Here is a 27,915-nt window from a genome sequence, read left to right as displayed (position 1 = left end):
AACACATCTGTAATTAATATTTTCTTTTTTCTTCTACATAATTATCACATTTCATGACAGTTGTCAGGCAAATACTGTAATTTTTACTGTATTAAATTTTTTAACAGTTATAGTTATTACAGCGCCCCCCACTCTTAACATGCAGATCAGTTTATTTATTGAACTTTTATGTACTATGTGCTTCCTTTCTGAACTTCTGGTTGATATTCTATGTTTCTCCATTAAAATTAAACATAATAATAAAACACTGTTCCTTTCTTTGTAAGTGAGCAATCTTACAAATGCAGCAGGAGATCATGTAACTATTCCCCCCACTGTAGTTATTCATTGAAAGAATTTATCTGTGGCATTCCTGCACACATTAGACGTTGGTGAATACTGGGCATAGTAACAATGCCTATCCTGTAAAGCCTGTACTGCACATGCCTGACCCTATTTTGATCATCTATCTAAAAATAACACTGCATGTTCTCATCCACCTCTACAAGAAAATCTCATGGGACGAGGCATTTGTTTTCCTGTTGACCCCTACACTCCCCAACATGCACAATAGCCCATTCTTCTTTAAATATGCCAACAAAAGACTTTAAATAAAGATCCACTGAGAAGGTTTTTACGAGTCCACTTTATTTTCATTTCCAACATCTCAGCCACATCTCACTCTTCGTTCAACAAAGTGCATTGATTAGACAGCATTTCTGGCAGAAGTAGCTGTGGCGGTGGTGGAGGGGTTTGCAGTCTTGCAGCATGTGTCTATTTCCTTTCTCGCTGCCATTAGAAGTCGCAGTTTGAATTTACACACTCGCCGTTAGATAAGGGATGAAGTTAGGAGCACAAGAACAGAACTGTTATGAAAGAGAGTGACTTATGACACTTTGAATCTACAAGCCAGGAGTCACAAGCTAGGATATGCCAGGATTTCCTTCTTTTTTTTTTTTCTTTTTTTTTTTTCCTTCATAGGTCGTCGGCCTTTTGTGTTAGAAAACTAGAACTTCTACAAGTACAACATGGGAAAAGGGTCTGAGTTTAACAAAACCACTGTGCATTTTACAAAAAGCTGCTCATGGCAAACAACCAAACCAACACCGCTAGGCTACTCTGCTCGTTTTTCATTACAGTATGTCTGTACATGCAAAATATAAAAATTAAGTCAACATTGCAGTCAACAGGGAAGGGTGTAAGGCAAATGTGGGTTAGGCGTTTTCAGCTGGGATGGAGCCTTCAAGCACATGACCAGTGGTTTCCAGTAGGGTCATGTGCTGCTTTGCGGAGACGTAGAGGGGCTTTCTGATGGGGCTGAGGGGGGTGGGCCAAGTGTCAAGGGTCAGGAAGAGATGGAACGGGAGGCTCCTTCGGGCTGCGACACAAGAAAAACAGATGACTAGAAATAGGTCACACATTACTGAGTTGTCCGTGGTGGCTGAGGAAGACACCACCATCGCCACGCCTGTGCCACCCAGCGTGCCGGCACCTCCTGAGGCACTTCTGAAGCTCACTTAACAGCTTTCACAAACGAGGCGTGACAGGGGCTCGCAGGGGCTGGCGCACAGCTTAGAGAGGAGGGAGGGGAGGAAGGACAGTGGGCACTGCCACTCTTTCAGGGCCAGCTCTAAAGCTATTCCTTCAGTGGGACATAGAGGCCTTAAACACACAAAAGAGCTAAAAGAAGATTAGAATTTTTATCACCACAAATATCTTCATTAGTCCCACTGACTCAGAGGGAAAAACAGGGGATAGTGAGATGGTTTGGTGGTGGATCTAGGTGATCCCCAGGCATGCTGTGTACCCACTGAAGCTGTTTGCAGATTGAGTCAACAGTGGCAGTCCTCTGCAAACACGCTGCGGCAAGTGCAGGTTAAAAAGATAACTCCTTCCAAACACCAAGGTGAAGCAAGCAGGATCTTAGCACTTTAATGAAAAACTTGCCTGTTTTAGATATTAATGCATGCCACTGCATCATGCATACAATACAGGTTGTGTAATTGTATTTTGCACAGAGCTTTGTTAACAGGGTCAAAGAAGCACAAAAAAAGGAAAAAAAATCTGTACTGAATGCAAGTTTATCTTTTTAATTAATCTGGTTACATAAATGCCAAAGAGAAAAGCAACACACAGAAGTTTCTATCCATTCTTCTACCGAGCCACATAACATCGCACTGCCCTCCAGTGGTAAAGCAGAAAAAAGCAGAGGGTTTTACCTGGGGAGCAGTAAATCGACATCATCAGCATCGCTCAGCTTCAACTACTCAGCCTCTTCCTCCTGTTAGAAGACAAAATCATGTATTGATAACCAACACACACACACACAGAAAGCAGAGACACGTGGCAGTGGTAGAAGGTCGGATTAAAATCTGTTTAAAGTGCCTTTGTGTATTCTATTCTAATGTTTCTAACGGTGCAAGCTTTAATTTGTGGGGAGAAAAAAAAAAAAAAAAAAAGATCCCAATGATAGCTGAGACTCTGTCGTTGTTAAACCTTTTACCTGGATGAGTCTCATCAACCGGAGAAGGATTTGTGGGATTCAAAGTGGAAAGACTGCAGTTGTTTCTTAGTTTGTTGCATAAATAAAACAAAATTATTTGAATTGCAATTTAAAAAAAAAAAAAAAAAAAAAAAAAAAACCCACACAGTCTTTACTATGAGTGAGCTACCAAGATGTGTGATGTGTGTTTGTGTCGCACACAAAGATCTTCCTTCTTTACAACACTGGACCAGGCATGGCAAGCACAGGCAGAAGACCACATGTGACAAACTGCTGTAATACTACCTGTGTTTCTTCCAACTCTTCTTCTTCTTCTTCCTCTTCCTCCTCCTTTGAAAAAAATTAAAAAATAAAAAAGAAGAGGGAGGGGCCTATGTGAAGTCATGGCTTAAATAGGGGGAAGGTGAGACGACTTCCCATGTTAGTGGCTGTGTTAAGGATGGGTTAAAAATGGAGAAGATGTCAAGCGTCAAGCGTGGGCAGTGGTGATGACAGCAGGGTCGGAAAAAAACTGAGGAAACTAGTGATGGAGTTCTGTTTTTAATGAGATGACCTAAGTGAGACAAGAGTGGTGCTTAAGCAGGCGCACCGTGTAAGATGAGGTTAAACTGCGTGTCACGTGTTTTAAGTGTTACCACTCAAGCCGCGAATGCTGTTCCTGGTTAGTCTTGAAGTAAACAACACGCTCACCGAGGTTATCTATTATTCGATCCTACAACCACTTTATTCCAACAGGTGACCCAAACTAAGAGAGCAGTAAGCCTGGAAACAACGCAGTGTGTCGTCTAACGTGAAATATTTTTTCTTTTTCTCCGAGTATTGCATGAGAACAAGATGTGCTCCGTCTCCTCCATCTTCTTTGAAACTTGTCACATCCACTTCACATCCACTTTCTTCAGATTGCTCTTGGCAAAAAAGGGAACAAAAGCCATGGCTTCTTTAAAAAGAAAAAAAAAAATGTCATCCTGTCAAGTCAGTGCGCCCCATCTCCCAGTACAACAAAACCAAACATGTCCGAGTTATCCTCACGTGCATGCAGGCCAAGTTTTAAAAGAAGACAACAGAACGTTCAAGCGTTTTTTTTTTTAGGTATCAGAACTAAAAAAAGTGGCAGACTTGCAGAATGTTTCTCTGTGAAAGTTTCATAAAAGTTTGCTCCAACTCTGAACAACCTCATCTTTGTCCTGGCTTGTTTGAGGCCATATGAGTTACACTGCACACAATATTCACTGAACCAGTGACAATTACGATCTTGAGGAGAGACAGAGTTCGCCTGAACATGTGCACACTGTCTTTCTCTGCAATCAGATCATGCATGAAAAGAAAAATCCCAGTCTCTGTGTGATTCACACCGTGCAAAACTTATACAAAGATTCTATAATCCAGATATACCTCTTGCACTTCAGCCTCTTCTTCCTCCTGTGGAACACGAAATCAGGCAGTTTTGAAAAAGAAACCAACATTATGGTCCATATGTGACTCACATATCTGTTACTACATGAAATCCACCTTTAAGGTTTAGGTCAAATATGATCAGGTTTATCATGCTGCAAACCAGCAGGCATGTCCATGGAAAGTGGACCTAAAAGTCCATGCAGCACACCAAAAGAAAGAAGGAGAAAGGGAGAGAAGGGCAAGTCTGTCAAGCTTTTAAAAAAAAAAAAAAAAAAAAAAAAAAAAGTAGAACCACCAGAAACTACAGCACTGCCTTGTTCGTCTTGCTCCTGCAAGAGAGGTTGGACAAGGACAAAACAGATGGGAAGGAAGAGCGGAAAAACAGCAGGGCGAAGCACTGAAGCATAAGCAGCGTAAACTCAAGCAGAGGCTGGAATGTCTCTGAGAAGCAGAGCCCTTTTCACACAGCACTTAGAACCAGACTTTTTTTTAAAAAACAACTTTTTGAACAAACTGATTATTCATTGTGTTGGTGTGTTGCAGGGGGCAGAGTCTGATTTAGGGAATGGTTAAAGTGTGGAGTCTTTAGAGGAACTACCCTTGAGATGAGCAACGCTGGGTGAAAAACCGGCTGGGCTGACTCGCCAGACTTCAAAACCCTGTCCACAGGGTGCAGACTGAAAAACAGTGCGAGAGCAAGTGCGTGAGTTTGCTTTTTGAAAGTTGGGACACATGAAGTTGAAAAGTTTTGGGGATGTGTCCTGACAGGCAAAATCCAGGGCAAAACAAGGCCCACAAAGCACTCTTTCAACATAATGACATAACTGAGGAAAATGGATTATTACGTTGTTACCATTATTGTCTTTTTTAATGAGCCCTATATTGGTCATTTCTTTATGAGAATTACTTGAGGTGCTGTATTAATCATCACTCTGGATGATATGTCTTTGACTTTGACTTGTGTTGTTTTTTTGGTCTTTTAGCATTTTACTCTGACCCTTTGTTATCAAAGGCACGAGGCGACCAATTCATTGTTTCTGGCAAAAGACAAAATATGCTAACAAGTAGTGAAATACTAATCATTGAAGGAATGCTTGAGGTGTGAAAGGGATTAATAATCTGACGAAGTAATGAGTCACTAAACAAAAACAACAAAAAGAAAAAAACAAGACAAACTCAGGAAGGCTAGAAGCAGTTTAAAATAAAACATGAATCTACCTCAAGCTGTCGTAGCTCTTCTTCCTCCTAAAAAAAATAAAAAGTAACAGGCAGCAGGTCAGCCGACTGTGTGGGGAGCAAAAGGGCACAACAGGCATGCGGTATGGAAATGTCTTATGATTTCAAATGAAACTATGGGAACAGTCGAAGTTGTCAGGAAGCAGCTAGAAAACTGGGAAGAAATGAGGAACGGGATGTTAGCAGAAAGACAGGAAAGGTCAAAAAAACTTGAGGAGATAGTAATAAAGAGAGAGCAGAGAGAGGGGTAGACAGGTGAAGTCTTCAAAGCTAGCAATTTAAAAGGCAGACCAAGACCCTCCCAAACCCATCTGGACGGTCTTCCCTGATATCTGCACCATCAAACCCACACTGCTGATGACTGTATGGAGGAAACGCACAGAAAGAGACGAACAGAGAAGCACAGTTACCTCTGACTGCAAATCCTCTTCCTCCTGGAGGGAGCAAACCAAGAGGGCAAAGGAGTCAAATGCCATACAGCGTGTGTGTGTTTGTGTACATGAGGAACCAGCAGACACAGCTCTGATATTGATGCATCTAGACCAGGGGTGTCAAACACAAGGCCCGGGGACCAGAATCAGCCCCGAAAAGACCTCAATCAAGCTCATTGGGGGAAATGTGAATTAGGGCATAAATATTGGATTTTAAACTGTATTTTACTAAGTTTTGCTGCTTTTCCTACAGACAAAGACCTTTTAGCATTCTTGCATTTACTACAGCAGCATTTCTTTATTGTGCATAAAAACTGAGAAATACTGAAATTAATTTATATTATAGGGGATTAAATGCGTCGTTAAACTGTATGTGGGCTGTATGTTGCCCACAATGTAAATTGAGTTTGACCCCCCTGACCTAGCCTGTGTGAAATGAGTCAGGTGAGGGATGGGCTGGAACATGAACTCAAAAAACCATATCAACTCTGAAATGCTAAATGAGATCAGTCATTTGGTGTTTAACGCATGAGTCAATTAGGCTGCTTTTTTTAATGTGTATGTGTTAGTCCCCATAGGGAAATAGTTCCTCTGCATTTAACCCATTCACCCAGTGAAGCAGTGGGCAGCCACCAATGCAGCGCCCGGGGAGCAGTGTGTAGGGACGGTACCTTGCTCAGGGTTACCTCAGGGTAGCCGTTCACTGGAGTCGAACCCCCGACCTTCCGATCATGGGGCCACCACTCTACCTACTGAGCTATCCCTGCATGCAGCCTATCTCAGTTAGAACTGCTTTAAAACCCCGTATTATAAGTGTTTACACTGCACAAGATTAAAAGACATATTTTAAATAGCAGAGGTTTCTTAAGCGCTCAGATTTTTGTAAACAGTGAAAGTGATGGGAGACAAAGAGAGAGAAAAATTCTCACTGGCCTTGACAAGCACAAAGTGAGGGAGGCGGCACAGCATGTTTTCACTGCTATTCAAAAGTGTGGGGTCACACAGAAACATTCACATTTTTCAAAGACTCGCCTTAATCTTTAAATGAATAGAAAATACAGTGAAGAAATCAAGGTTACCCGCAATGAGAAGTTCATCCTTCCAACTCTGGTTTCATTAAACACACCTTTGCAGAGCAGTTTGTTAAAGTAATATGGAAACCTTCACCCCACGCTTCCTACAGTAAACTAAGTCACTTCCCACAGCAAATCAGAGACTGGTCACTCTGTTATCACAGAATAGCAGCTTACTGCATCTTCTCCAAAGAGATCTACCGAAATCTTCCCAGAACAGAGTAAACTCTCTGCTATGAAGTCTTAAGGATCTTAAGTTTTGGGGGGGGGGGGGGGGGGGGTTCCATTTCCTTGGATGGAATAGTCCTGGTTTTTTAGAACAAGAAGACTAATGCTTCACACACTCGACTAGCCAAATTTAAACTGTTCCTTTGGAGGTATAATCATTCATTTTTGGAGGTTATTTGATGCTCAAAAAACCCAGAATGTTGTAACTATGCATTAATAAATGTGTAATTCAATTTTCCAACAATTTTATGTATTCTCATAAACTTAGTGTCCAAGCCCAATAATGTTAGGTCAATTTCAAAGAAAGTTTCACTAACACTGGCTAACAGCAGCTAACAGGGGCTAACAGCAGCAGAAACAGGAGTGCTTACCGATAGAAAAGTTCAATCTATCTTCAACAGCTCACCTGGCTATGGCTGCCATCGGATAGAAGTGAGATTCACTGCCTTCTAGCAGACTCCTTTCAAAATTTTACATCCAAAATAATGTAAAAAAAAAAAAAAAAAAAAATTTTTTAAGTGACCCAAAACATTTTAGAAATCTTTTATAAGTTTAGCTCATGTCAGTGTCCGAAAGTCTGAATGACTGGCAAGTACACATGTTTGGGTAAAGGTGAAGACTGGTCTAAACCAGCAATGACTGCTAAGAAAAGAAAGAAATAATAAGCACCCGCTTAAATTATTCTGCATGCGTTGCACAGTATGTTAATAAATTATTTTCCCTCTCAAATAAAAAAGATGAAGTACACATGTCATTTATTGAATGCACATAGTTATTAAAAATGCTGGGATAGTAACTGCTGCTGTTTCTGTGTATTGTGTCTATAAAACATCAATAAAGCACTGTTCCTTATTAAATAGTGAAATAAGTGTTACGTGAATTTTTTTTAGATAATCTCACCTGTTCTTCTTCCTCTTCTGCTTGGCCCTCCTGACAGTGGAGATAAGATAGCATTAGAGACATCACACACACACACACACACACACACACACACACACGGCTCATTAAATTAGAGTGAGGAGCTTCTGGGGACCCTATACTAACACACCTTGACCAGGATAGTTAACAGTAAGTGAATTATGTCATCAACTCAAAAACCAAACATAAGACACCTAATGGAATTGACAGAAAGGCAATAATAAATAAATTAAACATCCGCTGGCAATGATGAGACGTGTAAGAATGATGATTAGGGATCTCGGAGAGGTGAATTAGTAAATTACTGAGTCCAGGGAAGGAGACTTGAGGAGAAGATGCAGATACAAGGTTGACAGGAACTTGAAAATGAGGGAAACCTTAAATGTGGAGTAAAGGAGGAGATTAAAGGGAAAACAAGGATTCTGAGTGGAAGAAATTGGCATTCCAAGGATGGAGGCAGAGGAAAAACGAAGGGAGATTAGGGTCTAGTTAAGGAGCAATTACAGTGTCTTCTGTGACCTCGTCTGTTTCTTCCACTGCTGCTTCCTCCTCCTCCTTCTCTGTGGGGGCTTCGTCTCCTACCGTTTCTGCAGTCTCTTCCTTTGCTGCCCCCTCCTGTTCCTCCTCATCACCCTCACCTTCTTCATTCTCATCAGTGGCCTGCTTCACCTCTTTATTTGAATCCCCATTACGATCCTCCACTGGAACCTTGTTATTGTAAGGTGTAAACATAGTGTGTGAAAGAAGAAATACACAAAGAAATACACAAAGAAATAAAAAAATCTGATATACTACTTCAGGCACTGCTTTAGCAGCATTCGATGGTTGGCTCATCAGATGGAAAGGTTTATGAACTCAAAGCAATGATGTTATCCTGGTAGGTTGTCATCCAGTTAAAAAATAAATAAATAAATAAAAATAGGAAGGGAAAGCTAAAAAAGTCAAGGTGTAGGTTGTTAGAAAACAAATCCAAAGTTGGATATGCTAAAAATTAATACTGACATTTTAAAAATGAGAATATAGATATTTTTCTCTTTTCTGTAAGAAAAATATTAAGTTACAGCTAACGGCAAATTAGCTTAACTTAGCCTAACACGAAACCTGTGAAAGGAAGAAACAAACAAACAAAGAAAAACAGGTAACAGTATTTGTCCAACATTCATTAGTTTAAAAAGTTTACTGTGCCAGATTAAACACACCAAATGTAACGTGTTAATTGTGAAGCACTCATTTGCTAGATTACCTGTTTTTACCATGTCTGCTAAGCTAATACTAGCATAATTTCACGTTAAATTTTCAGTTATAAGAGAGGTACAATATGTTTTTTTTTAACATATTGTGTTATATCTCTTTCAAATAGCCAATAAGTATCTTTATCCAAATGTCAAACTACTCTTCTACAAGGCTAAATCTAAAAAAAAAAATCTTATTCACATTGTTAGTTCAATTAACCAGAAATACAGGTTTGGTCTAAAGTAGTTTGGCGCTGTCTTTCTGAAGCAGGCCGATGTGAAAAGTGTTCCTGGACTGTCACAGTTAAACGCAGTCATCATTTACAATACAGGTTTTTGGCTTTGTCTCTTATGTGAAGAGACTGATGAAAAGTTATTGATCTCATATTGAGAATATATACTGTAACTGGTGGAAATCCTAAATATATTATTAGTAAATTGTTGACTACTAAGTCACCTTTTCTCTGTCATATGACTCTTCTGAAGCATTGCCTACTTCAGAGACTAAAATTATGAAATTGTGATAAAAATTATAAAGAACATGAAATGTAACAGTAAAATGCAATATTGTTGCAAATAGGACAAGAGATCAGTGCTGCAGAAAATCGTTACTCTTGGGGCTAAAATTCGGGAAATTAGAAAGGGAAATCTGGGCTACGGTAGGTAAGCTCTAGTAAACTGAGAACTAGCAGGAATTTTCTCGTGGTGATAATCTTGTCAGAAATTTGCTGAAATAAAGATGTTATTAAATATATCTATTAGAAAAAAATGCTTTTGATAAAAATAAAACATCAAATTTTACGATTTACACACAATCATACCACAGTTTGGTTGCTTCACAGCCCTTTGGCAGTCTGAACACAGCAATGCAGTGTCACAGTGTTATGATGACAAATCAGAATAGTGTGTTATTATGAGCTCACATTTCTCACTCATGCAACACCAGAATTAGTCGATGTGGTAAATGAGACGGGGCAGCCATGAAGAAATTAGGAATCTCTTTAAGTCACCAGTTATGGACAGAAGGAAAGTTGTTAAGTGACGCTGAAAATTTAAGATGAGACACGGTGAAAAGAAACTAAACACAGACTAAATGAAGGCATTACTATTGTGTCGTCAAGGTTTTCCTCAGCATGGGTGCCATTCTCCACAATGTTATCCTTGTCAGCTTGCTCTGCTTCCTGTACCAAGGAAATTACCAGGTTTAACACAATCGCGTTGACATTTAGTGTCCGGATAACTTGCCAAAATGTCCACGGCATGTTTTTGTTTCTTTTAGTCACTCAGATCTGGTTACCTACAAAACAAGTTCCACTGCATCTCATTTCAACACATTTAATTGTTAAAGAAAAAACAAATTTCAGTTTTAAATTTTAAATTAATTGAATTTCGAAAAATGTGTTCGAATCTCACATCAGTCAAAAGCAGATATATGAAGACTGGAACTTTGGATAAATACAGTTAGGGCCATAATTACCTCCACGGCGGATTTTAAATCAAACAATTAAGATATGAATGAAGTGCTAAACTTCCGTTTCAGGGGTTTAACTAAAGCAATTTAGCAATTACAGCCATTTTTATACACACTTCCCCATTTTCAGAGTCTCAAAGGTAATTGGTAATTGACTGATTCATTTTCACAAATCACCTGCTTGCTTAACACCAAAATGCCAGGGACATCACAGACAGCTAAAATGGATGAATACAACTTTACAACATCGAGAACACTCGTCACAAGGTAGGCATCTCATTGTCAAGACCTACAGTCAAGACCCTTATTAAATGTAAATACAGAGAGTTTACAACAAGTTGCAAACCTCCGGTTACAGAGCAAGAAAGTCAGGTTAGAGACAGAAAACATCTAAAGGAGCCTGAACAGCTCTGAAAAAATTCTTTGGACAGAAACAGAAACTAAGATGCAAAAGAATAATTGGAATAAAAAAGTAAGTAGAAGGAGAGAAATAGATGTTATAACATGGGCATGTATGGCTGCCAGTACATCTGGGTCACTAGTGTTTATGATTATGTGACTGATAGAAGCAGCAGGATGAACTGTGAAGTGTACAGATCTGCACCCTCTGCTCAGATTTAGCCAAATGCTGCAAAACTGATCAAACAGCTTCACAATGCAAATGTATATCAACCCAAAAGAAACCCATGAGTTCCTCAAGGCAAAGAAACAGGATACTCACAATGGCCAAGTCAGGCATCTGAGCTCAACCCAACAGAGCAGCTTCATAGTTATTAAATACAAAATCAAATGCAGAAGAAGCAACAAGTGAAGGTGGCTGCAGTAAAAAGCTGGCTGGCAGGGCATCTTAAACAAGGAAACACCACATTTGGTGATGACCATCGGTTCTACACTTCAGGCGGTCATTTAAAAAAAAAAAAAAAAAAAACAATAAACAATCCTTATATTTAAAACTATACTAGTTGTCCGGTTACTTTTGAAGATCAGAAAAGTGATTACTTTGTACAAAAGGGGCTGTTTTTCATAAACAGTTAACACTTAACTGATGTTAAACTTCCTGAATTAAAGCCAATAGTCTGCACTTCAATCACATATTGGCTGATCTAAATCCCACTGCGTTGGTGCAAAGAGTTAAAACTACAAAACATGTGTAATAGTTCAAATACTTATGGACTAAAGTGCAGCCTAAACTAGGTACACACAACCTAAGTTCTGAAAGAATTTTCCTGTGATGAGCATAAACATGGTCTAAATTATTTAATATATGAATACAGGAAGAGACAGACTATTTGTTGCATCTTTGTTTTTACTTGTACGTTATGACAGCACAGATGTTCTTATTTAATTGGGAATTTTGTTGTACACATGAAGTTTTGAAAATTCATCATGGTATTTTCAGACTTTTTATTGTTTTATGAGCCATAAATGATAGGAACCCCCTCTTTATAAGAAGGGAGTTAAACCTGTTTGTGTCCAAAATGATAGCTGGATACATTGATTTCATCTGATTACAAACCTTTCAATAACAATTGACTGTGTGCACGTTAGCATATGCTACTTCCGGTGTGGAGACTCCTGTGGGGAGCTTTGTTTCCGGTGTCCTATTCGCGCCTGGTTTACGGTCCAAAACAAGTTAAGCAAATGAATGAATCAAGCTGCGATTTACATTTCTATAGATATATTGGGTAAATGCCCAAGACATCTGTAAATGATGTTCATCGACTTGTCGATATTTTCCCCCCGCGCCTCAGAGCAAAAGAGAAAAGGGATTCAAATGTTATATTTCTCAGCTGTCCCTCGTTTATCGGGGGTGTTATGTTCTAAAAATAACCAGCGATAGGTGAAATCAAGTAGCCAAATTTATTTTTTGACGGTGCAAAACGTTTGGTGGACATCGTGGACATACAGTACTGCACTTCAGAGTAACACTGCTAGCGATCGATGCAGCGATTCTGTACTGTACAGGAGAGACGTCACGGAGGAGATCGTCTGCAGCGATCAGGACGCACGACACAATGTGACGTAAAAAAAAAAAAAGCATGCAAACTTGCACTAAAAAAAATCTGTGAAACAGCGATGTGAAAGGTTAACCGCGTTATAGCGAGGGACCGCTGTAATTTTGAAGGTAAGTCACAACATACCCTTCATAAATACTAATGTATAGAAACCGTTACCAGCAATCGTTCATTTTTTGTGTGGCTTTTTTCACGGTTTGTTAACATGCTGTGTAGGTGTGTACTTGACTAGCTGATATCGACATAACGGGGGAAACATCTGGTTTGACTATTCTTCACCTGTAGTTTGAATGCTGAACATTTGCCTGTTTAAATCATAAGACCAGTCACTATACAGAGATGTGCTTCTGAATGTGGACGATGTGTCTTCTGCTGCAGTAATGCAGTTCCGCTTGTGTTGAGTGATGTAAACAACTGATCGATCTAAACGCTTTAAACGTCAAAATTGATCATTAGATTTTTTTTATGACACAACAGCGGCGAGTGTTCCCACCTTCGGCTCTTTGTAACTTAACACAATCTTTCCGTTTTCGAGTTTTGGACATGATTTTGGAGTATATCTTCGCAGTAGCGATTGACCGCAAAGTAAAGCTACCGGAAATGCACAACCCCACATCCGGTCTCAAACCAGGAAGTTAGCATTTTCTCGTGCACATAGTCAATAAAGAAGAACATTTATTCTTCTGACATTCTTTTGATTCAAATGAATCACCTTAAACTCTCAAGTCTTACCTGGAAAACTAAAACATAACAATGTATCATAATGTTGCAATTCATATACAATCGATAAAAGAATATTGTGTATTGAAGAAAGTCAAAGCAGAATTAGTCCAAGCTGAATTGTTGGACTAACTCTGTTGTATCAGTACTGAAGTAAAAGATTAGAGATATTAGAGAAGAAATGTGGCTTTTGCATACGTTTTCCTCAACATACAGTAGAAAATAGTACTGACCTTTGACCCAGGAGGAGGGGGCAACCCCAGGAAGGTGTACACTAAATTGTCCTCTTTGGCATCAAAGAATGTGTCGTAGTCCTGCACAAGATTTAGAGATCTAAATCAATACAATAATTTCCTTTCCCTCCTATTTTAACTTTGTTGCTACAGTTGTTCCATTACAGACATTAAAGTGCATTTCCTATGCTTTTCTCTCAATATTCTGAAGGTAGTCACAAGTTAAAAACATTGGCGTATCTGAATGTGATGTACTCACCCCACAATAACTCTCTTCGTTGAAGATTTGTGGGGGGAGGGGGATGCCGTTGGCTGGCTTCTTGTCCTCAGGGACGTTCTGCCTCATCCACATGCGGTTGTCCTCATTGCACGCGATGTCCAGTGGAGTGTAGTCAACTTTAAGAGCCTCCAAGAAGCCAACCACATCTTGCTGCTTCTTCTTGATCTGCGAGGCAGAGAAATCCTCCCTGATTGCACTGTATATGAGGAGAAGCCTGGAATATTTAACCTCAGGATGGCAGCTGCAGCATTCTGGTGTTTGGAATATCAACTAACATTATTTAAATGACAGCATGGATTCACATCTGATGCTCTACACAGTGCTCCCTTCCCGTCCTCTCCTACTAAGTAAACACAGAAACCACTGACAACAATTTAAAAGAAGTACAAGTTTTACTTTATTTTGCATTATTTTTTACTTGGTTTATTATTATTGTCTATGTAACAGGTGTCCTATCTTCTGTGTATTTTTTACTTATCTTGTTTTCATTTCGTTTTTTTTTTTTTTATTAATATTTATTGAGCTTTTCTACTTCATCTATCATAGTATATAAGTTGTTACAGGTTGTGTTTTACGCTGTGGCTTAATTTCATTTCCCATGCAACTATCTCAGGCTTTGCAGTCAATGGTCTCAAAATGAGAAAGCAGGTGAGCAGCAGTTGTCTGGGCAGAAATCCATCGTTGATACCAGAGGTCTACCAGAGGCTTCAAGCTGATAGCAAGGCAATGCTAACTAAAAGAAAAAAAAAGAAGAAAAAAAAAAAAACTCTTGTATGCAGAAGAGCATCTTTGAATGCACAGTACATCAAACCTTGAAGCAAATGGACTACAGCAGCAGAAGACCACACCAGGTGCCACTCCTGCCATTTAAGGACAAGAAATTGAGACTACGATTCACACAGGCTCATCAACTGGACAACAGAAGACTGTAAAAACATCGCCTCGTCCATCCCTTTATGACCTAGCAAGGTGTGCCTCATAAAGCGACTCTTGAGTGTATATTATCTGATCTTATTTTATTTTAAGCCCTTAAATAAGCAGAAACACAACATGATTGCTTTTTCCAGCTTCTCAGATGCCAACATATGGTATTATCCTTGTGTTATATGGTGTTGAATGACTAATAGTTTTCTGTTTTGGTCTGTTAATAATCCATAATCCATGTTTCTGGGCTCTGGTGAAGGTTGAATGTCTTCATGTTTGATCTTTTTACTTGTATCTACATCTGCTGACAGATCATATTTAAACTGCTAAAAAAAAACAACTGATAAAAAGTGTAAAAATGAAAAAATAAATCAATAAAAAAATACAAACAGCAGGGTCGAAAAAGGGACAAATAAGAGGATAAACAACGATGCATTTTCTAAGAGTTAATGAGGACTGTTGTGGTCAGTCATTGAGTGTCATTTGCTAATACGGGTAGATGACCATACCCGCATGAAACAAGTCCACTCAAAGGATAAACCCCAAGTAGTGTGTGTTGTGATACAACACTGCTAAGTGGGCCCCAACCACTTTAGCATGGCCAAAAGTGGATGTAAGAAATAAATTCACCCTCCCCTCTGCTGTTATCATCCCACCTAACATACACACCGTTACCTCAATGCGAGTCTGACTTAAAGTTTCATGTTAAATCTCTTTTTGGGGGAGACACCGACGTCAAGCGTCTGCATGTGGGGGTCCTTAACATGCAAAAAAAAAAAAAAAAACCTTTGGGAGCCCCTGTTCTAGAAAGCTCTGCATATAAATCACATCGACCTGCGAGACAATTAAACAAAGAACCAGAGCCTCTCAGGCGTAAGCTCAGGCACAAATCAAGCCGTGCACTTGCCTGCAGTGTTTAGATATGCCTAATAAAAGTCAAGTCACATTCATTTCGAGGTTTAACGCTCTCGTGTCACTGTATGAGTGACAGTCCTGGCCGGTTACAACCACAAAAGTTCACTTTAAGAGAAATAAATCCTTTGGAGTAAAAAGCTTACCGCTGTGGATCCCGACGAAGACGCGAGGAAAACTTTAATGACCATTTTGCTACAATTTATTTTGTCGAGTATGCAACAAGCGGTCTCTTAAAGGAGCAGGCAGCCTTCTCTATTATTAGAGCACACCCTGGACGGAGACATAGCACAGCGATCACTCACTCACTCACACACACACACACACACACACACACGCGGTTATTTTTGTCTCCAAGCTCCATTAGTGAGGGTCGGCCCGTAGGGGCGCAGCACCACTCACAAACACTGATTGGCAACTTCAGCTGTCTGTCGGTGAGGGAGGGGGCGCAGTGGAGCTGGTTCCCAGCGTCCTGCTGAGTGCATATATGGACAGAAATAGCACTGACCAGCACTATAGGCTGACAGGTTTTCAAACCCGGTGTTGTGCCAAAAAGTGATCGGCTGCTTCTTTGCGTGACACCTTTGCTTATATTGGTAAAGATATTGTGGTGAAAAGGTTTTTACAAAGGGATCATACATAAAATAAAGAAATTAAGTGTTTTTGCAAGTAATCTTTATGACTCTGTGTTACTTTACCTACATGTTAATCCTAAAAATTATTAAAATATCTTATTGGAGCTGTGGTGTTATATCTGTTGCGATTTTTGCTTCCCTCTATCAGATCTCTCTTGACAAAGACATTTTTAATGTCAGTGAGAATTTTGCCTGCATTAAAGGCTATATAACCAATATAACCAAAAACTGATTCGTAAGAGATGTTTGAGATGTTTGAAAGATTATAGGCGGTACTGCAAATTTTGGTATCGATCCAATACCAAGTAAATAAAGGGCTAGTATTGTCGATACCAAGATCAGTATATGCTGATTTATGAGAATAATCATCATCAGATTGCAAATTCTTAACACATTTTAATGACACTGTGATCACTATCATTGTTATTTTACACAATATTAGTAAACACAATAAACCAACAATTCCGTGTTTCATGTATTTTGAAACTGGGGTTTTTGGAGATGTGTTGCAGATGGGCTATAGGCTATAAATAAAATAGACTTGACAGTCAGTCAGACATTTTTTTTATAATGTTTGAGGTATAGTTTTTCATAAAAAACTGCAGTAATTTAAGACAGTTCAGTGTAATACTGAACTCGGAGGATAGAAAGAAAGTATCGATCCTATCATGCTAGTGTACCACTACCAGCGTCGGTATTGATGTCATCGATATTTGGCTCGATCCGCCAACCTGTACCTTTCAGTGTGAAATCCTTTCTAAATTACATTCTGTTCAGTTTTTCCACATGAAGTTTTCATTTTCTAAACTTTAGTTTCATTGTAAGAATGGAGCCAGCTCGAGTAGGCAAATAACAAAGTCTCATACTCAATAACCCTGTTAGAGTCCTTGAACAGTTTTTTTTCTTCTTCGTGAGTGGTCTACATTCCCTTTCATAAGAAATTAAGGACATTGAACATTTATTTTAAAAGAATCTCCTCTACATGCAGGACTACAATGGTCTTTTTTGTTTGTTTTGTTTTTTGCTCAGTTTTTTTTTCTAGTTACCGTCACTTTATTGTAATTGACTATGTGCACGAGACAATGCTAACTTCCATTTACCGCCAGAAAGCTGAAGGAGCTTTCGTTCATTCAAGAAAAAGATGGATAGAGGAGGGAGAGCAGAATTCTGCTTATTTTTTCCGCTTAGAAAAACATAGATCTAAAACCAATACTATTCATAAATTGAATATAAATGGTACGGTCAGTGTTGATGCAAAAATTATCTCTCAATTTTGTTGTAATTTCTACTCAAAGTTGTATGAATCCAATTATACCGCAAAGGTCGCTACCCAATTTATTGACTCTGTAAACAATGTTGAAATGATTAAAAGTGCTGATAGGCTTTTTTGTGACAGTCCAATTACTGAAAAAGAGATATTGACATCTATTGAATTTCTTAAAAACAACAAATCTCCAGGCACAGATGGGCTGGTGGCTGAATTCTTATTACTTTAATTCCCAAACCTAAGAAGGACCTACTTTTTATAGACAACTGGAGACCAATAAGCCTCCTAAATAATGATTATAAAATATTAGCTCTATTGCTAGCTAGAAGAATTAAATATATTTTGGACGATATTGTAGACGAGACACAGTCTGGTTTTATGACAAACAGGCACATCTCCAATAATATTAGACTCGTCTTGGATATTCTGGACTACTCAGCATTAATATCTGATGACTCATTTATCTTTCTCCTGGACTTTTATAAAGCCTTTGACTCAATTGAGCATGAATTTATATTTCTTACACTTCAGAAATTTGGTTTTGGTGATATCTTCTGCAGAGCTATCAAAACTCTGTATTCCAATGCTAATAGTTCTATTAGAATGAAAAATGGCACCACTTCTCGTTTTAGTCTTAATCGATTGGCAGATGATACCACAATTTTTCTTAAAAATGCCAGCCAAGTGCCAATTGCTTTACGTGTAATAGAGGATTTCTCAAAAGGGTCTGGATTGGTCCTAAACTTAAATAAATGTCAATTATTACCTGTCAAAGAGTGTAATGTTCAGAGTATTTGTAATATAACAGTTAAAAATGAAGCAACATATTTAGGTCTGATTATCTGCAAAGATCCAAAAGACAGAATTTTACTAAATTTTCCCCCAATTATTAAAAAATCTCAAACCAAATTAAATCAATGGTTGCAGAGAGATTTAAGTTTAAGAGGAAGGGTATTGCTCTCAAAAGCAGAAGGTCTGTCTCAACTGACTTATGCAGCAATTTCTCTGCATCTTCTTCTTCCTCCTAGCGTTTTTCCCGCTCGGTTGCAGGGTCCGCTTTTCTGCAAAGTCGTCTCCACTTGGGTCGGTCAAGGGCGTCGGTCAGATCGGCTTCGATCTTCTTCACGTCGTCCTTGATTCGGTCCATCCATCTCCGCTTTGGTCTGCCTCTAGGTCGACGTCCTTGGGGGCTGAGCCGCAGTGCTGTTCTCACCACTGAGTTCTCATCGCTCCGTACCACATGTCCGTACCACCGCAGCCTCGCTTCTTGCATCTTATCTGTGATTGGCGCGATTCCCATCCTCTTTCTAACGTCGGTATTCATGACGTGGTCCCATCGTGTCAGGCCTAGGCACCATCGCAGCATCCGCATTTCCATCGTGTGAAGGGCTTGTTCGTGCTTTGCGGTGGCTGGCCAGCACTCGGATCCATAGAGGGCGACGGGGCGCACTACACTCTTGTAGATCTTTGACTTGAGGCGATTGGGCATTCTTCGGTCACACAGGACGCCGGTGACTTGGCGCCATTTCATCCACGCTGCGTTGATCCTGGCTCGTACATCTAGTAGGATATCGCCGTCATTACTGATCATCGATCCAAGGTATTTGAAATGAGGTACTTTCGCCAGATCTTCTCCATCGACGCTGATCGTGCCGTCGGTCTGGGGGCCAGCTTCTAAGTATTCGGTCTTGTTGGTGTTGAGCCTCAGGCCGAAGTCAGCTAGGCGAGTCTTCCACTGCTGCATTTGGTATTGCAGTTCTATTCGCGATTCATCGGCCAGGAAGACATCGTCGGCGTAGAGAAGTGTCCAGGGATGGGGTGACTGGAGATCCGCCGTCGCAGTGTCCATGCAAAGGATGAAGAGCAGCGGGGAGAGTGCCGAGCCTTGGTGGACGCCCACATTGATGTTAAAGGGCGGCGATGTTCCCACTGGGCTTCTGACCACGCTGGTGACTTTTTGAGACGTCATTGCATGGGATGTGACTGTGGAATACATCCCATTATTATTATTAAAAATCCGGTATCCATTTGGAATTTTATTCCTCACTACATTTTCTCTAAGTTTGGTGGTCTAAGTTTTATCTTAGGTTGTGATTATAATATAGATAAGCTTCCAGAAAAGCTTTCGATGTTTCACAAACAAGTTCTATTAGCTTGGTCCCTTATATATAAACACAACTTTACACCCCATACGTATTCAATTTGGAATAATAGGAACATAGTGTATAAAAATAAATCATTATTTTTTTCTAGGTGGGTTGAGAAACGGATTGTTTTAGTGAATCAGCTGTTTAATCCTAATGGGCAGCTTATGTCTTATTCAGAATTCTTAAACACCTATAAATTTCCAGCCACACCCAAAGAATATGCCATATTATTTGATGCAATACCTACGGGTATTATAATGCTTTTTAAAGGTATTCAACCTTGCATATCATCTGTTTCTCTCCCCAACCCTTTAGATTCACACATAGGAAGAATCTGTCTAACAAACCACAGTAAAAGTAATAAGAATATCCGTGCTTTGTTCCAGACAGAATCTCTAACTATCCCACATGTGGTCTCTTATTGGAATTTCTTTGTCAGTGACATTAACTGGAAAAGAGTATGGACAATTCCTAACAAGTATCTGGTAACGAATAAAGTGAAGGAAGTCTCATTTAAAATACTGCATAAATTTTATCCTGCTAATCATTACATGACAAAGTTCAAAAGGGACATAAATGTGAACTGTGGATTTTGTGGAAGCCATCCTGAGACTTCAGTAGATTCATTGCTGGACATCTCTATAAAGACTTTACTGTGAAATGGGAAAATGTTGTATTTTGTTTCTTTGGAAGGCAAAAAAAAGAAGATGTTTACTTTATAATAAACTTGTTAGTTATCTTAGCTAAATTTCATTTTCACAAATGCAAATACAGTAACAAAAAACCTAATTTTAAACATTACTATAATGATGTTTTATGTTACATAAAATTGATTAGTGGATCACTTAACAAAAAGGCTATGAAAACTATCCGATTGTTCAGTCTGACGTCATTAGCCGTGTCTGGACCTAAACTCCGCTGCAGGTCCATATATCAAACGATCACTATGGCATTACTGAGAGTTGAAAAACTGTCTAAAGTCTTTCATCTTTAATAAAATGATCAGCGTTCTGCTCTACCAGGTGTAACAATTGAGTTTAACATCCAGGCATCCATGAAAACGGAATTTATGACATTTAACGGAGTTAGAAGTTAGCAGGGAGTTAGCTCGCTAGCTTCTATCTAAATACAATATAGCATGTCCTGACTGCGGGGTTTTGGAAACAAATTAAAACGTACAGCTCTGTTATCACTTCCAGCATAAATGAAGACAGAAAACGAAACAGCAGTGACGTTTGTAGGGTTACTGAAGTTTGGCTAGCTGGTATATAATGATGTGCTACGTGACCGCTAGCGACATAGCTATGTTAGCATAATATAAACAAGCTAACTTTTTTTCCACTCGATAAAAGTTAACGTGAGTGTTCTCGGTGGTCAGGAACAAATGTAATTGCATGGCAGGATGCTGTAAAAGGACCAAACTTCAGCCAGGTGAACAACTGAGATAATCCATCCACAATACGAGGTTAGTCATTCATATATTGCTGCATGGGCTGGGCTGTAGTTACATCCTAAGGTTTTAAAAACTGAGCTTAAATAAATGATTAGCGGTAATAAAAGCCGAGGGAGGTCAACAGTGATCACTGACTGTTTTAGGAGCTTTTTGAGATCAAATGGAAGAAAATACATAACATTAAACATGTTAACAACACAAAAGCCATATTAAACACAGACTACTTTAGGCCCGGAAGTAGGATTCGTCGCGTCATCACTGAACAACCAGGTTACTATTTGTAGTAATTACAAATTATTTGAATGTTTGTAATTCTTTGTATTACACCCCCTGGCATATGTTAATTTTGTTCTGATTGTATACATGTTCTGTATACTGTTTCTTAATAAAGTTTTAAAAAAAATGCTAACTTCCTGGTTTGTTCGCGCGGCACTGGCGGCACGGAGCACCGCCTTTGCCTCCGCGAACACATCGGACTACAAACACGCACATTACCAACTCCGGAAGACGATCAAAGCAGCCAAACGTGAGTACAGGGACAGGGTGGAGCAACAGTTTGACAACCCTCGGAGTATGTGGCAGGGACTAAACACGATCACAGACTTTAGAGGGAAAACCAGCACACCGCAGACCACGGCCTCTCTGTGTGAGGATCTAAACGTATTCTACGCTAGATTCGACACAGCGAACACCATGAGACCGGACAGTGTGCGCACCGCGGATGACGTCAGTGCGCACACTGTGTCTGAGGAGGATGTGCGGAGGTGCTTCAGGAAGGTGAACGCACGCAAAGCTACTGGTCCGGACGGGATTCCCGGCCGCGTCCTCAAGTCATGCACGGCTCAGCTGGCTGGAGTGTTCACACACATCTTCAACCTTTCCCTCTCTCTGTCTGTAGTCCCAGCCTGCTTCAAAATGGCCACCATCGTCCCTGTACCCAAATCCTCCACCATCTCCTCATTGAACGACTGGCGACCTGTAGCCCTGACCCCCATCGTAAGCAAATGCTTCGAGAAGCTGGTCAGGGACTTCATCTGCTCTGCACTACCCGACTCACTGGACCCTCTACAGTTCGCATACCACCACAACATGTCCACTGATGATGCCATAGCCCTGACACTACATACTGCCCTGTCACACCTGGAGAAGAGAGACACGTATGTGAGAATGCTGTTTGTAGATTACAGCTCAGCATTCAATACCATCATTCCCTCGAAGCTGGACAGGAAACTGCAGGATCTAGGACTGAGCAGCTCCCTCTGCAGCTGGATCCTTAACTTCCTGTCTGACAGACGCCAAGTGGTCAGACTGGGCAGCATCACCTCATCCCCCGTCACACTGAACACTGGTGCTCCACAGGGGTGTGTACTGAGCCCTCTCCTGTACTCACTCTACACCTACGACTGCACGGCCACTAACAACTCCAACATCATTGTGAAGTTTGCGGACGACACTACAGTGGTGGGTCTTATCACCAACAGTGATGAGACAGCTTACAGGGAGGAGGTCAGCGCCCTGACCCACTGGTGTCAAGACAACCATCTCACCCTCAATGTCGCAAAGACAAAGGAGTTGATAGTGGACTTCCGGAGGTGCAGAGAAGTACACACCCCCATCACCATCAACGGCGCTGCTGTGGAGAGAGTGAGCAGCTTCCGGTTCCTTGGTGTACATCTGGCTGAGGATCTTACGTGGTCAGTACACACAAACAAAACAGTGAAGAAGGCGCAGCAGCGCCTCTTCTTTCTCAGGAGACTGAAAAGATTCGGCATGAGCCCCCGCATCCTCAGGACCTTCTATCACTGTGCCATTGAGAGCATCCTCACTGGATGCATCACCACCTGGTATGGCAACAGCACCGCCTACAACTGCAAAGCTCTCCAGCGAGTAGTGCGGTGCTCTGAACGGATAATTGGAGGTGAGCTTCCCTCCCTCCAAGACATCTACAGGAAGCGGTGCCTGAGGAAAGCGGGGAGGATCATCAAGGACTCCAGTCACCCCAGTCATAAACTGTTCAGACTACTTCCATCAGGAAGGAGGTTCTGCAGCATCCGGTCCCGTACCAGCAGACTGAGAGACAGCTTTTTCCATCAGGCCATCAGACTGCTGAACACTTCATAGACACCTCAGCTTCACTACTGGAACTTTAACATTATGCACTCCATACTGTACAGTAACGCCACTGTTTTGCACATGTCTCACTCTGTATATTTTATTTTATATATTTTATTTATTGTTTACTCTATTTAATTTGTAAAATATGTGTACACACACACACACACAGAAAAATATTTAGTATACACATCCAGAAATGCATATACTATTATATATTGTACATATATTTATTAGTTTCAGATGTAGCCATTCTTGTATTTTGCTTGTTTACATTATTGTATTTTGCACAACTCTGTTGCTTGTGAAGCTCGCACACAAGAATTTCACTCACATGTGCTGTACCAATGTACCTGCACATGTGATGTGACAATAAAAGTGATTTGATTTGATTTGATTTGATTTGATTTGAGACCGGATGTGGGGTTGTGCATTTCCGGTAGCTTTACTTTGCGGTCAATCGCTACTGCGAAGATATACTCCAAAATCATGTCCAAAACTCGAAAACGCAAAAATTAAGTTACAAAGAGCAGAAGGTGGGAACACTCGCCGCTGTTGTGTCATAAAAAAAATCTAATGATCAATTTTGACGTTTAAAGCGTTTAGATCGATCAGTTGTTTACATCACTCAACACAAGCAGAACTGCATTACTGCAGCAGAAGACATATCGTCCACATTCAGAAGCACATCTCTGTATAGTGACTGGTCTTATGATTTAAACAGGCAAATGTTCAGCATTCAAACTACAGGTGAAGAATAGTCAAACCAGATGTTTCCCCCTTATGTCGATATCAGCTAGTCAAGTACACACCTACACAGCATGTTAACAAACCGTGAAAAAAGCCACACAAAAAATGAATGATTGCTGGTAACGGTTTCTATACATTAGTATTTACGAAGGGTATGTTGTGACTTACCTTCAAAATTACAGCGGTCCCTCGCTATAACGCGGTTCACCTTTCACCTCGCTGTTTCACGGATTTTTTAGTGCAAGTTTGCATGCTTATTTTTTTTAAGTCACATTTTGTCCTGCGTCCTGATCGCTGCAGACGATCTCCTCCGTGACGTCTCTCTGTACAGTACAGAATTGCTGCATTGATCGCTAGCAGTGTGACTCTGAAGTGCAGTACTGTATGTCCACGATGTCCACCAAACGTTTTGCACCTTCAAAAAATAAATTTGGCTACTTGATTTCACCTATCGCTGGTTATTTTTAGAACATAACACCCCCGATAAACGAGGGACAGCTGAGAAATATAACATTTGAATCCCTTTTCTCTTTTGCTCTGAGGCGCGGGGGGAAAATATCGACAAGTCGATGAACATCATTTACAGATATATTGGGTAAATGCCCAAGACATCTATAGAAATGTAAATCGCCACTTGATTCATTCATTTGCTTAACTTGTTTTGGACCGTAAACCAGGTGCGAATAGGACACCGGAAACAAAGCTCCCCACAGGAGTTTCCGCACCGGAAGTAGCATATGCTAACGTGCACATAGTCAATATGGTTTTCTTTTTGTTTCTTTACCCGCTGGGTACCATGGCAACCGTGGACGTACATCTACAAAAAATAATAAATAAATAAAAAGCCCCAGCAACGAATAGTGAACAAATTCTGTTCGTATATAAACAAACTATAGTTTACCCTGCTAAACATTACAGCCTGAAACAGAGAGAGTTTGAGAAGATAGCCACGCATAGAAGCAACTTAGGTTGGTTTATTACCGTTATGGCTGGTGCATTATTTATTTTACCTCGTGTAAATTCTTATTCATGCCAGTCTGGCTTTGAACTGTGCTTTTTCTCTCAGGTAAAGAGGATTCGTGAGTGGGAGGTAGCAGGGCCTGATGATGCAGAAGACTGTTGCCCACGAGAAGCAGGATGAAGGTATGACCAGCAGCTCTGACACCTCTATATGGTCCAGTCCCTCCGGATCATACAGTAGCTCTTATGATCCACAATACACCTCTGTGTGTGAAGACAAAGCAGATGCCATCCCATCATTTCAGTGGCAAGGATCAAAGCGGTCTAGAAGACTTGTATTTGGTAGTTTTCATATCTCAAACATCTCAATATCTAAATATTTTATATACAATTCCCTCTACCATGAGTAAAGTGTTTTGGGGTGTCCTTCCTCTTCAGGTAATAAAGCTCATGGGGGCAGCATGCAAAAGACAAACCCTACTACAAACTGCTATATGGTTAGCTTGCCTCCAATCAGGTCCCTGGAGACTTCAAAGCCAAGCCTGAAGTGCATCAGGGAGCTTGAGAACAAGGTGTGGAGTCTGCAGCAGCAGCTGTGTGAGTCCAGGGCGGAGAACAAACTCCTGAAGAACGTGCAACATCGCCACATGGTGGCACTGCAGCACTTCCAAGACTCAGAGAACAGTATTGCACAGGTGGGTTTGTGGTTTCTCCCACTAGTCTCTCTTGCTTTTCAGATTCATGTTATCAATTAACTGTATGTGTACAAAATACTGCTATTTTTCCTCATCTTTCTCTTTATAGTGCCTGTATACGACCCTCTCACAAATAACATCAGTGTTTCTGTTATTGTCATAATATTGGCCATATCTGTTCACAGATTGAAACCAAGCACAAAAACGAGGCCAGAGCTCTTCAGCATTTGCTCCGTGAGACCCGCACCTGCCGTGACAACCTAGCAAGGCAGCTGAGGAGCACAGAAGACAAAATGTTGCACACAAGGGAAGCTCTCCAGCACCTGCAGCTGCTCAGCCAGGATCACAACCTGCTGGAGCGGGAGGAGCTCACCCTGAGGCTGGCCAAAGCCTCTGCTGAGCTGGAGGAGAAGGACAAGAAGATACTGGTACGAAGGAGCAGAGACTAGAATGGTGGTGGACGATATAGCATCCTAAAAAAATATGTTTTACATTAAACATTTGCTTCTTTATTGTCTCTTCACTCTATTCTAGGACATGGAGAAGAATTTTGAGTTGTGCCAAGCTTCATTCAAGCGGCAAATGGTCACAGAGCAAAGAAAGATGAAAGAGGCGAGAAAAATATCCATCCACCTGCAACAGCAAGTATATCAGGTCACCAGAGAACTTGCGGTAAGCTGAAGGAGATGTGTGTGGTCATTCTGAGGCACCTCCCCCCCCCGTCGCCGTATAAGTCTGGGAGAAGAAAAAGTGAAAAGGTCTTGATTAGAAAAATAGCCAATGATCAACTGTAGAAACACAAGGTCTTATGCTTGGGTGTTACTAGTTAAACTCACTTGTCATTTTTCAATAAATAAATATATATATATAAAAAATATGTAAACAATTTAAAGGCGCTGACTGATGATCGGTGTGCGGTATGTTTTTTACTCGTACAGTACAGAGAGCGGGAAATGGAAAAACGTAACATTTACTCCCACCGATTCCAGAACGGGTCGAGCAATAGAGGTAAAAAAACAAAAAAAACAATCTGCCTTATCGCAGCTTGCTCATGCTTGATTGGCTGTCTGAGTGGTTTTGATTTTTAGGCAGGGAAAACAAGATGGTTCAAACAGATGGATTAGGCCTGCTCCCCACTGGCCCTGCAAGTCTTTTGGAGAATGAATATTCAGAGCCTGTTCAGAGACTGGAGCAGCAGGAGAGCTCTGTGAACTGGGTATATGGTTCAGTTACTCAAAAACAGAACAACCTTCTCACATACCTGTCTTTTATCATTTTTAAATTATTTTATCAGCAAACCAATTTAAAATCTTTCTCTTGTTTCAGGGTCGTTACGGTCCAGCGCAGAAGTTTTCGGTTATAAAACATCTAGAGAGAAAGGGTCCTGCTCATTTGTCTTTAAAAGAGAATCACCAAGACGATGCAAAGATATCTGCAAGTAAGTTACTCAATCCTAGCAAAGTGACAATTCTCTAACAATATACAATCAAGAAACCAAACACTGTAAAAGGGGAAAAAAAGAACGGTTGAAATCGTAGTAACAGAGGCATAAGTTGTTTTGGCATTTTGTCAGGTTATTCAGTATTTTTCAAATTGAAATATTTGCCTTCAGATTGCAGTGACATCAGGAGTTCAGACAACAGTCCAGAGCCTCTAAATGAAGAAGATTGTATCAAAGAAAAGGAGGAACCAGAACCCACACGGGCGCTCAATGGACCTGAATCCATAGTAAAACATCGGTTTTCAGACATCTGTTCAGATGAGAGCCCAGAAAATGAAAATAACGGAGAAGCCCCTCAGGTGCAGGAAGAGACGCGACAAACACAGCACGAAAGCACAATGGCCTTCACTTTAGAGAGGTGTCTGAATCGAGCAGCACCGAAGAGAAAAGAAAGCAGATTCCCCAGAATCAGAAGCAGCTACACCTTCAAACAGACCACAGAGAACCTGCACTGTGGAAGACCAGCATACAGCACTGAGGACTTGAGCCCACAGGAAAGCTCTGAGGTGGAGATCCTCAGTAGAATTCCTGAGCTTCATCTACCAGATGAGAAAACTGATGGAGGTGGAGCACACAGCTCTTAGACTGAATAAAGTGCAATTGAAAGGAAAGTGCAGGCTAGCTCATCATATGATTATTATGCAGCTACCATAGAGAAACTCCTTTCTGCATCATAACACACACAGTATGACTTTCTGAAACGTATTAACAGCCTGTAAACTAATGTTTTTCTACTCCAGACTCTTTATTTCAATCATTATTTCATTACAGTAATGTTTTACTGCCCAATTTGCTTTGGTTGGCTCATTCCCAGGTAAAGGTAAAATAACAAAACACATCTTTTT

The 27,915-nt window shown here is 40.5% G+C and overlaps 2 protein-coding genes across 23 annotated transcripts; one reads left to right on the top strand and one right to left on the bottom strand.

Annotated features, from left to right (window-relative positions):
- Positions 1-606: 606 nt before the first annotated feature.
- Positions 607-15,992, bottom strand: sh3bgr (SH3 domain binding glutamate-rich protein). Of its 22 annotated transcripts, none has more exons than XM_040008750.1 (10): positions 15,697-15,982; positions 13,694-13,879; positions 13,435-13,515; positions 10,102-10,176; positions 8,268-8,471; positions 7,746-7,775; positions 5,524-5,547; positions 5,096-5,122; positions 2,199-2,260; positions 607-1,357 (listed from the first exon to the last, which is right to left on the bottom strand). In XM_040008750.1, the coding sequence occupies exons 1-9, from the start codon at positions 15,739-15,741 to the stop codon at positions 2,243-2,245; spliced, it is 690 nt and encodes a 229-aa protein (XP_039864684.1). In that variant the 5' UTR covers positions 15,742-15,982; the 3' UTR covers positions 607-1,357; positions 2,199-2,242. The 22 variants fall into 22 exon arrangements, with proteins under 22 accessions (XP_039864684.1, XP_039864683.1, XP_039864692.1 ...); XM_040008749.1 differs by lacking the exon at positions 5,524-5,547 and adding an exon at positions 3,875-3,901; XM_040008758.1 differs by lacking the exon at positions 8,268-8,471 and adding an exon at positions 3,875-3,901 and having other exon boundaries at positions 15,697-15,968.
- An 8,994-nt stretch (positions 15,993-24,986) lies between these two features.
- On the top strand, positions 24,987-27,807 carry LOC120719512 (lebercilin-like protein). Its single transcript, XM_040008740.1, has 8 exons — positions 24,987-25,216; positions 25,313-25,569; positions 25,755-25,997; positions 26,104-26,241; positions 26,508-26,577; positions 26,658-26,785; positions 26,896-27,007; positions 27,182-27,807. The coding sequence occupies exons 1-8, from the start codon at positions 25,018-25,020 to the stop codon at positions 27,652-27,654; spliced, it is 1,620 nt and encodes a 539-aa protein (XP_039864674.1). The 5' UTR covers positions 24,987-25,017; the 3' UTR covers positions 27,655-27,807.
- The last annotated feature ends 108 nt before the right edge of the window (positions 27,808-27,915 follow it).

The sequence above is a fragment of the Simochromis diagramma genome, unplaced genomic scaffold (assembly GCF_900408965.1).
Source record: "Simochromis diagramma unplaced genomic scaffold, fSimDia1.1 OVJJ01000344.1, whole genome shotgun sequence".
In the NCBI taxonomy this organism is placed as follows: domain Eukaryota; kingdom Metazoa; phylum Chordata; class Actinopteri; order Cichliformes; family Cichlidae; genus Simochromis; species Simochromis diagramma.
The sequence above is the reverse complement of the archived record's forward strand: the minus strand, read 5'-3'. Positions and strand labels throughout refer to the sequence as shown.

Bases quoted from the DNA above. Each gene is read 5' to 3' on its own strand.
- sh3bgr (XM_040008745.1), bottom strand. From the start codon at position 15,741: ATGGTCATTAAAGTTTTCCTCGCGTCTTCGTCGGGATCCACAGCG. The intron at 8,472-10,101 runs GTAATGCCTTCA...TACAATAACAAG, and splicing joins AAAACCTTGACGACACAATA to GTTCCAGTGGAGGATCGTAA. The intron at 7,776-8,267 runs GTAATTGCTCCT...CTCCACTGTCAG, and splicing joins ACGAGGTCACAGAAGACACT to GAGGGCCAAGCAGAAGAGGA.
- LOC120719512 (XM_040008740.1), top strand. From the start codon at position 25,018: ATGATGCAGAAGACTGTTGCCCACGAGAAGCAGGATGAAGGTATGACC. The intron at 25,217-25,312 runs GTAGTTTTCATA...CTTCCTCTTCAG, and splicing joins GTCTAGAAGACTTGTATTTG to GTAATAAAGCTCATGGGGGC. The intron at 26,578-26,657 runs GTAAAAAAACAA...TTTGATTTTTAG, and splicing joins GAACGGGTCGAGCAATAGAG to GCAGGGAAAACAAGATGGTT.